Here is a 13,387-nt window from a genome sequence, read left to right as displayed (position 1 = left end):
CTACTCACTTTGTTTTGGGCAAGGTTAAACATTATACTAATCCTACTCTTTTTCCTTTCTCTTTCTTTCCTGACCCTTTCACTTGAAAGCCCATCAACATAATCTCCTGCAAGCGTAGCACTACCTGACAAACTATCACCCCGAACAGACCTCAATCCATCCTGCAAGGCAGCAGTTACGAGAAATCATTGAACTCTGAATGGTCCCTGCACCATCTGAGAATAAATCAGGAGGACAATATATTATTTCTTGGATCTAAAACAGCTCCATCAATAAGTAACCTAAGCATCAGGAAAATGACCAACTAAAATGCTGATGAACACTCATGGCCTTTTATTGGGGTCAAGGGGTAGGACTGCCCAGGAACCCTTCTGCCTTTCTTCTTCCTCCAAATACTCTGAAAGGCCTAATACCACACAATTTCTGATTCATGTGTTGTTATGGATTTGCACAACCAGGCAAGCCGAGGCCAATTTCTCCTTTCTCCTTCTCACAGTCACACTCAGGATATTACAAGTGCTCTCTGCATCATGAGGAGACAGCTCAGACTACAGACAGAAATTATCGAGAACTGAAGAACAAAGTTAAAGAGAGATGCAAGCAGAAAAGAACATCCACAAAGCTTCAAAGTGCAAAAAGTCTCTCTTGCTCGAGCAGATATGGCCCTTCTGCAGCTATTCAAAATCCAGAAGCCACTGTACTATGTTTTGTTGAGTAACACAGGGAATGAGAGAGGTTTACTCATTTTTGAATTACAGCACTAAGGCTAAAACTCTCGTTTGGCCATTTCATTTGCTTAAAGCGTCTATTTTATAAGTGTTCCAATTAAGAGAATGTGACACTCTCACCAGGCTTGGATTTCTTCTATTAAGCAGCTGCTCATTTTTTTAAGACTACCTCAGAACCAATACAGACCCAAAACAGAATTAATAGTGAGTGCAAAGGGTACTGCTCTGTTGCCAGTGCTCACAATGGGGACAGCTGTTTTACAAAAGAAAAGATACACATCTGGGTAGACTTCTTTTGTCACACTCAAAAAAAAAAAAAGAAAAGCCAAAAAGGTAAAGAAGTTCAGCCACTCCCAAGTGTTATATAGAAATCTTTAACAATTTAAAATACTTTTAGCAGATACATGTAACTGCTAAACAAAATGCATACTTATAAAGGCTCTTCAAAAGCAGAATTACATCACAGTTACTCACATGGGAGAAGTCTGTAGATAAATCAGTATTTTCCTTTTTTCTAATATAGATCTAAAGACTGCACACATTCTATGTAAAAACTAAATCACAGATTCAAATAAAAAGAAGTACAATCATGTCATAGAAATTCTGTCCTCTAATTCTACAATCCCATCGTAACAGATATATTCAACTAGTTTATTGAAAAAGATATCCAAGTATGGGACAAACCAATTGAGACAATTCCCAGAGGTATGTTAGACTAGGATTTGATCTCTCAATTTATTGGTAAACCTCAAATATATGGTAAAACTTTCTATTTGCTTTATCCTTTGAAAGAGAACAATGGATATCTTGCAAGCAATGATCACTCTCAAAAATCCCTTGAACCAGAAAAACTGATAGGTTGAGCTTGTAGCACCAGCATGAAAAAAAAACCCTAATGTCTGAACAGTAAAAGTGGCTCATCCTTATGGAATAAAACTTTACAAAGGGATAAGGACTAAATTCAAAGCATTTTCTAAGAAAAAATACAATTAGGAGAAATAAAGTCATTTGTCACACTCTCTCAACATGTTAATGTAAGGCCATGAGAATAAGGACAAGAAAAAATGAAGAGAAAAATTAACCTTGGCTCTAGAAATTCTCAGTCCAGAACCTCTGAAGTTTGTTAAGAAAATGCCACAGATGAACATAAAAATTTGTTTCATTATAACAAGATGGATGACTAGCTTTGTTCCTGGGTAAGAAACAGGTCAGTACTTCTGAAAAGATATGAGCTTAAAATGAGGAACTAAATGGAAGCCATTAAATGTCACAATGTGAAATGCCAAATGGGTTAATCCAATGCTTTGATGTACGAAGAATTCATTGTTATAATTTCACATTGGAAAAGAAAACGTCGAGCTTTTACTTTGGATGAAAGGATATTAACAGAAATACTTACATGCCACTTTCAAATAATTAAATATGCCAGCCGCTACAATTTGCTGGGGGAAAAAAAAGAGATAATTTATCCCTGCCATTACACAAATGGAAGTCTAGGGAAAAGTCTTACAACTTCCTGAAGGAAGATACTGGCAACATCAAGAAAATAAAACAAGTTCTCCTAATTCAGTGCATTAACTAAAAACATATTCCTGAAAATTCCTTTTTTCCTCCCAGGATAAATAAGTAAAAGCATGCTCCTTAACTGTTCTTCCTTTTAATGCTGATATTACCAGTACTCCACAGGGGATCAGACCAGTCACCCATCAAACCAAGTTCCCTCTTACTGATCACAATAAGTACTAAGTTTTTCAGGAAAAAAAAAGCAGTGTCAGCAATAGGAAGCAAGACTTCACAGACCCCTTTTGATTAAATGTGGCAGCCTCCAAAAGATGTAGATCTGAAGCTCAGAAAGGAAAGGAAAAGTGATGTTATCTCCTTTTCTAGCTTTGACAGACTTCATTGGTACAAATACTCTGATAATCGGAGAGGGCAAGGGAATGAACTCAGTAGTGGCACCTCACTACCCCACACTGTTGAGTGTGTTCCCCAGCTCAGCTGTATGGCCATCCCCAAGGCACGACCAAGCACAGCTCAATGTCTACTTCAGTCAAGGGAGCACTCCTGAAAGGCAGCATGGACATGCCTGCACCAGTTTTGCTCCCGTTGACCTGACCAGCCATTTCACACAACCAAGACAACACTGACCCCATAAACTCCCCATGTGCCATCAGGTTTCACAGATAAGTGTCACTTCGACAGGCTGGTATGCAATAGGCACACTATCTCAAACATTATGAAATGGAAAAATACATATATCCATTATTAGAGGACCAGTCATACACAGTATGGACATAAGCCAGTACACGCTACTTGTCATTGGGATCAGAAATTTCTTCTTGGCCCTCTGGTACTTAGCAGTGCAGATATATTATCTGCATCTGATTTGCAGTCCCTTGGATGTCTCCCATGACAATTGTTCTGTTATCATTTTTCATCTTAAATTCTCTACAACTACAATGCATTTTTCCTTCATGAGGACATCTCATGTGCTGTGCAGTAATGCAACAAAAACATAACCATAAAGCACCCAACTTCCTGCAACAGAGTTGCATGGAGCAACCACTTTAAACACCTAGTTCCAAAAAAGTAAACAGCAGACAGAAGCTCAAGAAGATTGGAAAAGAAAGTGGACAAGACGTGAAAAAGACCATGCATATTAGTATGGCCCATGTTCACTGAATATTCCCCATTCCTTCCCCACCACCATAGAAATTTTGATAACATCTTAATTTTTAATTTGGCATTTTTATTAATCATTCCTCAAAAAAAAGTTATAGACATTTCAAATACTAGTGCTAATATAGTTAAGAATTCCACAACTCAGCTTACAAATAACACCTATGAATTCCGTGGTTCTCCTTTGTCCCCCTTCTGTTACTGATGGTTGTACAAGTAAAGGTGGTCTGAATAACTTTTGATTTTATTGATCCTAAGATTTTCTATTAAGGATGTCCTACTTGCTGTAAATCGATTTGATGTCATAAGAAAGTCTATAAAAATGGGTTTGCTCAATAAGTTCTCTATTTAATAATCACGACCACTCTGCCCTCATTCTACCACAAAAATTACCCATTATGTTTCATGTAAATGTATTATCCCTTCACTTTTTCCAGTTAAACATGATGAGCATCTGAAATAGAAGTGAAAGAGAAAACCTACCATTTTATTTCTTTTTTCTCATCAACATATGTTATAAAAATTGATATATTTTGCATCCTAATTTTGATTCTTGGCACTGGGAGAGGTGATTTTTCTCCTGCAACTGCATATTTTATAGGCTTCATAATTTTTTGGCCAGAGGAACAGTTTGCACTGCTTGCTTCTGAGTCTCTGAAGACGCTTTTGTGCTTCCTTAAATGTAGTTCAGTCCTGGGTTTCCCCTACCAAATTACATCAGGTTTTCAAATTGCTATAAATATTAACAATCGAACAAACAGTAATAAAATAATAATAAAAAAAAAAGCTGGCACTTTTTTATCATAAAATCAACAGTGAAAAGTTAGACAGATGGACATTTTTCATAGATGCTCATATGCAAGTCTGTCTTACATCACTACTTTCACATCCTGTATCTTACAGACTGTGTAGTAACTGAAGGAAGAAAAAAAAGAGAAAATGAAAGAGAAAAACGAATAACAAACCACACAGAAACAGCGTAGCTATATGGCAGCACAGTAACAGGAACAGTCTAGCGCAGACAGGATGTAGAAGATTCCATCAGGTACTCACAAGATAACAATCAGAAGAGGTGACAACCATTTTCCCAGAAGGCTGAAATACATTCTGCCTCCTGGACTCCTCTCAAGCGTTGTCTTATTCATATCAAGAATGATTTTTATGGCTTTCACTCATGCAGATAAAACAAGTCATTTAAACAGGTTTCAGAGGCGAAAAAGGAACATACCATGAGTTGAATAAAAAAAAAATCATATTTAGTAGGTGAGCATGATTTATAAAATGCTACTGTGCAGGGGCTCACAGGGGAGCAAGAGAAAACTTCCTGCAGGCAATCTGGGTTTATTTTAATGCACAAACCAAATCAACTACTCTAGCACTTCTTACAAGTAATTGCAAGAAGACAATTGAAAAGCCTGCACTCTTCTCTTTCTCTCACCTATCTCTTCATACACGTTGGTGGATTTGGTTCAGATCCTTGGGCAACTGGAGAGAGGAACAAATAAATAATCGGTGCCTGATGGCTATCAGGAAAAATCCAGTCTTGAAATTCTCTTCCAGGGTCCTCTGGCACAACTTACAAAATCACACACAAAGCTATAGCCAGGCCTCTCTGCTTGCTATCCCATATTTCTTCCTCCTTTCCTCAGCTGAAGGAGGATATTTTTCTCTTTGCCTCTAGCTCCAAGGACTGTTTTCTCCATGACTTCTCCAGTGAGCTTATTCAGGGTACTCCAGGAAATCCATTAAAAGTCTGCTTTAGTAATCCATCCAGCATTTCATTCCCCTATGGCATTCACTGTGGCAGTTCATTCAAAAGACTTCATAAAAGCAGAGTATATAAACTGAATAAGCTTTTTAACAAATCAAGAAAAAAAGCTAATAAAGAGAATCTGCCTGGAGGTTTGCTGACACATACTCTTAGAACTGAGAGGCAAAGAGAAGGCGGCAAGAAAGATAATGACAGGAGTGGTGAAGAGAAACCTGAGGAAGGACAGGATGGAGCGGAATCACAGAATCTGAGAGCAGCTGGAGGGGAACTCCAGAGATCATGTAGTGCATCACCCTACTCAAAGCACAGTTAATTACAGCAGATTGCTCAGGACTGTGCCCAGTCCTCCTCTGAAAATCTCCAAGGATGGACAACCTACCAGCTCTCTGGACAACCTCTGCCAGCATTCAGTCACCCTCACCTTGGATAAGTTTTTGCCTACATTTAAATGGAATTTTCAGTTTACAAAAAAATTTCAGTTTACACTCATCATCCCTTGTGCTTTCACAGGGAACCACAAGGCAGTTTGTATCTTCTTCAAACAGAACAGTGAAGAGTACGGCCATCCTAGAGGCAAACATCTTTTCGGATTTTTCATTCCCTTTACTGATCTCCTCCGAATGTTCAGTATTACCATGATTATTCTTGTGACAGTTGGCAGATAAAGATACAAACACAAGAAATTCCTGAGAAAGTAAGGACTCTTAAAATATCAAATTATTACAATAATAGCCTGATTCAGTTGGGTATGTCTCCTAAGGAAAGATGGTACTTCTTAAAAATCAACATTTTATGACCTTTTTAGGAGCACTGGGAGTATCCAGGGACAGCAGCTTCAGGCTGTGTCCCCAGAGATTAATACAGGAAAGCAGTAGCATTATACCTGTGATTTTGTATCAAGTTCCCCAAGACTTAGCAGAAAGTAGATTTCTCCAAAAGTGTTTGAGAACCCACCCTAATCATCAGCCCTCACTTTGATCCAGCCTTCCTGCCAAGAGCTACTGCAGAACATCTTAGTTTCTTTCTGCAAGTTCAATTGGAGTTGCTGCATTTATCTACATAGCATTGCCACAGACAAGAACAAAAGGTCACAGAACAATTTACACTGTTATAGAGAGATCACTAGCTAAGGTAGCTGAAGAAAATTCTCAAGTAAACATTGCTGAGATGAGTGTACCGGTAACTTCTGTAGCTGAGTTTATCTAGGAGAGGCAAGTGCATGTGGAAATACCTATTACATGCTATGGAGTAAGAGAATTCACTAACCCTAAACAAAGTAAAGAGAAATTTTTCATAGAGAGGCATAAAGAAAAATCTTGTTTGAGACACTAGCTCCCTGTTTATACTCTTTATTTAGAGGATGAAAGGCTTTACAACTTATTTTTCTTCTGTCAGACGACACGCTGAACTAGGGAGTTTTCCAGAATGGGAAATCAAACTTAGAGCTTCTCCTAAAATGCATGTATGTCTCCTTCAAACTACACAATTGAATGAAAGCCCATGGAAGCAAAAGGCCAAAGGAAGGAAAAGCCCTGAAATTATATTGTATAAAGAAGAATGTTCTCTGGAAAGCTTTTAAATGTTGCCCTTTGACTTCTTAACAACATAACTTTTTAAGTGTGCTAAAGAGCAATCTGTTTTCTATTGACTCCTCCAGAAAACAGTATTTTGGTTTTATTTGTTTTACTCTTAACATGTTATGTCAACATGACAGCCTGGCACCTGATGCTGACCTTACTGGTTTCTTGATAGAGGACCCAACACTTCAACTTAAAATGCTGTCAATTGCTGCTTAAATGAAAATCAAAACAACAAATTTCAAAACCATGTATCTTTTAACTTATACCATATTTAATGGTGTTTCCTTTATCAATTCCTCCTGCTTTTCTGAGTAAGATAAACAATAGTTCTAAAGCTATAGATTTTGAAAAGGTGCTTGAAGTCCAGCAGTTAAACACAGGGTTGTGCTTCTTCAGAACTAAAAGCAATAAAGAAGTTTACTTAGGAACTACAAAACAGCCATTACTGTAGAAAAGCATTTCTCTTTGCTGATAACACAATTTTTTACATTACCTAACACAGAATTTGTTCAATCCCAAACTGTCACTGTATGGGCAGGAAGCTCAAGCAGCTCTGATGAATACTGGAAGGTAGTAGTAATGTGATTCTATCCAGCCAAGTTTGGTTTCATTTGAAAGACTTTCCTTGAACCATGTACACACTTTTTTCTACTGAAATAGAATGGGACCTGAACAATGGCAAATTATACATCATGTATTTGTTTCAGCTGGTAGTCTTGCAACTTTCTCTGAAAAGATAGGACGATGGCCTATCTTTTGATGAAAAGATAGACTAGATGGCCAGTAGGGCTGATTTGGGATGGCAATTTCTCTGTCATTATATTCTTCAAAATGTTACAGAAATTATTCAGAATTTACATTTTATTTTATAACAAGATTTAGATTGGTTTATGAAAAATCTTTATTTTAGCATTAAAACAATTTATAGGCAAGGCTACTTTACACAGTTCTGATATGAATCAACACCAAGGAAGCAAATTATGATCAGAAACATTATCGCCTTTCCTCCAAGTAGGTAAATTTGTGCTTTTATAATTTAAAACTATATTTGCATCAACTGCAAATCTTCTACTGCCTAATAACCTTGAAAAAAAAAGGCACACTGTACAAATTCAGGGTTTCTCTCCAATTCCAAGTTTTGAGTAGATCCTTATCTAACATTTCATGCCAGTGCATTGTGAACAATTGCAGCACGTTTACACAGAAGCAGATTCCAAGTTTCTGATTGCTATTGCATATCCAGTCCTAGAATACCAAGTCCTCTGTTTACAAATAAAGACCAATACCAGAACAAGTTTCCTTACACTTTCAAAGTGCCCTGTCAGCATGTTTCAAATAGGTTAGGGAAAGCCATTTCTCTTATAGGCTCTGGAAACAGACCACACTCCTTGGATTGATCAACATTTAGCCAAGACAATTGATACAGGCAAGTTTGGAATGTGCAAGCTAAATTGGAGATGTACAAAGCTCAAGATAACACTGTGATAGCCCACAGTCATAAACCAGAAATTATTTCAGTCCTTACTGCATTAGTCTTAACTCAAATTGATGACTACCAGCTGACTTCTACACCTCCTTGACAATCCTCAACAGCCCCTAGTCCCTCAGAAAGTGTTATCACAGTAACCATGGAGAAAGTGGACTGCTTTAAGCAAGGTACATTTCCTAAATGAGATTCTGATCTGTCTGGACTTCATACAGGAGAGTTGTCCTCACTAAATACCCAGACAGGATCCCTCCTATCCATAGTTTTCTTAATCAGCTTCAAAGAAGCTCTCCAGCTAAAGCAGGTGAGAAAGTCAGCCAGCTTCTCTTTCACTTGGCCCATCAATGGAGAGCTGTCACCATATTAGACTCACGTAGGTGAACCTTTAAAATCCCAACAGGCAAACTCACCCATGGTGTAACTGATATCCCAGGCATAAGCAGACAAAGGTAGCCGCAGGCAAAACATACACCTGATTGCTTTAAGTTTTGGCCTGAGATTTGCATATGTCCACATGCACATGATTTATGAGCAGAAACAAGACCATAAAGTGAAAAACTGGCAGAAAGAGGACTAAAATTTTATTATTCTCCCAAATACCAACATTTTCCATCAAATCACTAAAAAAAAAAAAAAAAAAAAAAAAGCAGCGGTGTCAAAGTTTATATTCTTTTAAACAAACTTGTATATAGTTTGCAAGTTCCTATTAATACTGTGACTAAATGGTAACTATGTTATGCAGAACCACCGAGGTACAAGAAAATGAAGCAAATCCACTGAAGTCAAGAGAGACGTATGTTCCACAGACTCCTCTTTCCAAACAGCAGAATTTCAGCATGAAAGAATTTCTCTAAGTTTTATGATCAATAACTGTACTGACAAAATATAAAGAAATTCAAAAAATGCATAGCATGTTAAATATCTGTGCTAGCATTTCTCTTCAGCACTCCTTTAACTTTGCCCATTAACCTACAGAGAGTTCCCAAACAAGAAAGCTCTTATTGCCTCCTGTCTGTTTTTCCACTATAGGTTTTTCTTACCTTAATTGACAGGCATAATTATCAATTTATAATGAGAGATTGCAACTAAATCCAGACTAAAACCACAAGAGTAAAAAAAGCCCACAATTTTCAAAAAATGAAATGCAATCAAATATTAGCAGTTGTCTCACACAGCCAGGCCAACTTCCAGCATCACATAAAATCAAACAATAGGAAACCAGGGGGGGAGGGAGAGGGGATGGAATGGAGCATTGTACCAAGCAACAATAGTAAACAAACATCACGTTTGGGTCACATAAGTCAACATTGTCATTTGCTTCCTTTTTTTTCCCCCATGTTTTGTTTTTACATTTTAATTTCAATGGATTTCTTATTAACCTATATAAGTTTTGATTTATAACATATTTATCACAACTGGGTTACAGACTGCTCTATATATGAGCTCACAGATGACATAAGAGATCCATAAACTAATCATCCAGTCAGTTCTGTGTTGACAAATATTAAAGGCTTCTAAGTGTTTGATAATGATACAGCTATTTTATGATTAAGTTTGAGGCAAGCTAACAATGACAGTTTTTCTAATGCAAATGAACCCTCCGGGTTGAGCTATGACATTTCAAACATTAAAAAATACTTAGTTTATATACTGTTGAAAATGAAGGATTTTGGTTATGTCAATGGACTTACAATAGTATGGTAACTAGTGTAAGTGAAATAAAATCAAATTTGCAGTGTTATACCAATTTACAAGTATTTTAACAATTAGAGTGCTACTATATATCCGTAGGAAGAAATACTAATTCTATTTCAAGAAACTATAGAGAAGTGGACTGACAGTCTAATATTAATGAGATGAAAAAAATATTTGATTTACCTGACTTTGCAATTCACTTTGTTGCTTCAGACGAAGATTTTCTGGTGTATCAGCCACTGTAGTGAAGGATTGCTTTGGGTAATGTCTAGAAGAAGAAGCACAAAGCCAAACGGTAAATATTTACACATGCTAGAAAGTCAGATGCATCCCAGCACTCTTGCCTACAGTGTACAGAACTCTTTCGTACTTTAGCAGATTTGTGTTAGAAATATTTACTCTAAAAATACTGTGTCAGTCATGCCTTACAGAAACAAGAACAGGTTGATGTAATGCATCTATATCTCACCCATTTATCCTGCCCACTGAGTGCAGAGACCTATCAGCTGAAATTTGGTTTCAATAGAGTGAACAAATCTGTGTTTACCTGCAGTTTTGGTATAGTTATGTGCTGAACAAAGACAAAACTAAAAGGCCTTAAAACAGAAGTGGGGTAGAGAAACTGAAGTTACATCAGTACAGCTGGAGCACCATGGTATCTTAAATCCATTAATGCTGAAACAAGAAAGATCAAGGCAGGTACATACCAGGTACAGAAAGGTCAAATGCTTTGACAGTAAATGTGCCAATACTGTGCTGTAATATCCAGTACCAAAGGCTGTAGTGTCTCAGAACTGCAATCTATCAGACATAGCTCTTTCCATTTGAAATTTTACACTTTACAATATGTTCCTACTATTAGCTTTGACATTTCATACACATCTTTAATAGTAAAATCCTACTCATTTATAGAACCATAATTTATTCATTTTCATAGATTTATCCTTTTCCTTCCAATATCTGAAGGGAGACTACAAGGACATCGGAGAGGGACATTTCATCAGGGACTGTAGTGATAGGACAAGGGGTAATGGGTTAAAACTTAAACAGGGAAAGTTTAGATTGGATATAAGAAGAAATTCTTTACTGTAAGAGTGGTGAGGCACTGGAATGGGTTGTCCAAGGAAGTTGTGAATGCTCCATCCCTGGCAGTGTTCAAGGCCTGGTTGAACAGAACCTTGGGCAACATGGTTAGTGTGAGACGTCCTTGCCCATGGCAGGAGGGTTGGAACTTTATAATCTTAAGGTCCTTTCCAACACCAACAATTCTATGAATCTGTGATTCTATGATCCTGCAACTTTACATCCAAACAAAAACTTCCATTATAAGAAAAGACCACATAAGGAAGAAAATAACAAAATTAAACATCCTCTTCCAAAATAGGGATATTATTATGAGCCAGCAACACTATGAGGAAAGTGATGCTTACTACTTTCCAGCATCTTCTGTCTCAAACAAAAATATTCACCTTACAACTATGTGAGGCACTTATTCCTTCTGTTACCATTCAAAGCTTCCCACGTCTGCCAGCTACCCCAGCCTCTAATACTTCAGAGGTACAAGAACACAGGCATAGCATTTTAGACACAATAACATCTGCAGCTTAATTTTTACAGCAGGAGTAAGCAGTAAGTAAGCATTTGAAGACTGGAGATACGCAGTATGAAACATTCCCATGTTCAAACTCCAGGCTATCTCTAATGTGTTCTTTCAGCAGCTAGTTCAGTCTCTATGGCTCCATCATAAATTTTCTGTGCCTTGTATAGATACTACATATTTTCATTCAAAATTGTATTTTGTTTTATTTTCCATTTACAAGTTTTATTTCCATGAAGTGCATGGTTCCAGTAAAAAGTAGTTCATTTTTATCATTTTATACTTAAAACACCCATGAAAACTTAAGGAGGATTTCAGTTTTTAGCCAAAAGCTGAATGTTTCCTGCTTAGAAATGGGAAAACAATACTTTATAAGAAATGCTGCCTGGATTTCATACAGGCCACTCTCTGCTATGGGCCCGATTCCCCCTCTCAGACTACATCTTGCATTGCCAGACTTCTACACTACAGCACAAAGGAGCAGGCAGATCCATCAAGAGGTTGTGGAACATCCTTTCATTTACGGTGTCACTATACACAGAGAAAAACAGAGGAGAAATACAAGACAACTTGGGCAATTAAGATTCCCAAGGATTAATAACTGCACAGAAAGAGCAAAGATGCAACACTTTGATGGAAGCTTTTCCTGGAAGACATGTAAAAGCCACAACCAGTTTGGATACTGGCAGATGGATGAATAATGCCACTGTAAGTATAAAAACTTACAGTGAAATGCATTGCCACCATTATGTTAACCACTTGTCTCATATAGCTCATATCACTGAAAACTAGAAAACAAAATCTGCAAGCATGACACACTCCAGCCTAATCTTTTGTAGCTACAGCCAATTTTTCCCAAGTCCCACCTAAAGCCTTTGCTTTGGCTAGAGAAACCACCAGGAGTACTACACACACTGCTCTCCATCTTCCTCCACTTTCAAACTGGGGGCTCCCTCATCACCACCCCTCTGATGATGCCAACTAGCCAAATGGCTTAGCCACAGCTCCAGCACCACACAGGGAGACAGACTGAGGCTTTGCTTAGAGGACATGAACTGGAATCAGCTCTTGCATGAAGCAGGTGGTATCAGCACAGTGTAATACCTTGGGACAAGGAAGATGCTTCCAGAAGGACTTCTTTTTTATTTCATCTCTTCTATTTCACCCTTCCTTCTTCTGTATAGAGAAGAAAAACAAATGCCAGCCTGGCCACAGGGAGGGTCATAAGCCCTGTTTGGAAAGCAGTGGACAGATGGGGAATTCAACAAGTCACTTCACAGTCAGAGCTTCCTGACAACCAAGGAAGACTGTAGCAATGAACAGTGCATAATGCACACCTTAATGAGTAACAGTCTTTCAGATAGCAGCCCTGAGATACCCACAGATAAGTCATGTAGATGACAGAATCCCTCCCCCCCAAAAAAAAAAGTCAACTGCCACACATGCAGCTCAAAAATTGTTACACACATGTTGAATGCCAAAAGGATTCCCATAAACTTTCATAGTGCTACTTTTCACCATGGCTACATACCACAATGCTGGTACTATGACAACAGCAATCACCCGTATTTACTTTTTAATATGGAAAGCACAGAATGAGAGTCAGCTCAAATGGGTTTTTTGTCCTAGTCCCCTTATGAACCATGTGAACAACACTGTGAGGTGGTGTCACGGTAACAGTCCCTGGGGACCCCATTAGCAAGAGCATCAACATCTTTGCAAACCCAGGTTATCAAGATAAACCTTTTCTCTACTCTGTAGCATAGGAAAATATACCTTGTCCCTATCATACACCAGCTTTTACTTCTGATCATTTGAAAAAGACATGGTTTCTTCCACAATTAGTATTCA

The 13,387-nt window shown here is 37.8% G+C and overlaps 1 protein-coding gene across 2 annotated transcripts in view; it reads right to left on the bottom strand.

Annotated features, from left to right (window-relative positions):
- NEBL (nebulette) overlaps window positions 1-13,387 on the bottom strand; it is a 251,627-nt gene that overhangs the window by 172,303 nt on the left and 65,937 nt on the right. For both annotated transcript variants that reach the window (XM_062633657.1, XM_062633656.1), the window contains exon 3: window positions 10,123-10,207. In XM_062633657.1, the coding sequence (XP_062489641.1) occupies window positions 10,123-10,207 (85 nt within the window). The remainder of the gene's footprint in view (window positions 1-10,122; window positions 10,208-13,387) is intronic.

This window comes from Pezoporus occidentalis, unplaced genomic scaffold (assembly GCF_034315485.1).
Source record: "Pezoporus occidentalis ecotype Australia unplaced genomic scaffold, CSIRO_AGI_Poc_V1 ctg40, whole genome shotgun sequence".
In the NCBI taxonomy this organism is placed as follows: domain Eukaryota; kingdom Metazoa; phylum Chordata; class Aves; order Psittaciformes; family Psittacidae; genus Pezoporus; species Pezoporus occidentalis.
This window is presented reverse-complemented; position numbering and strand designations above follow the sequence as displayed.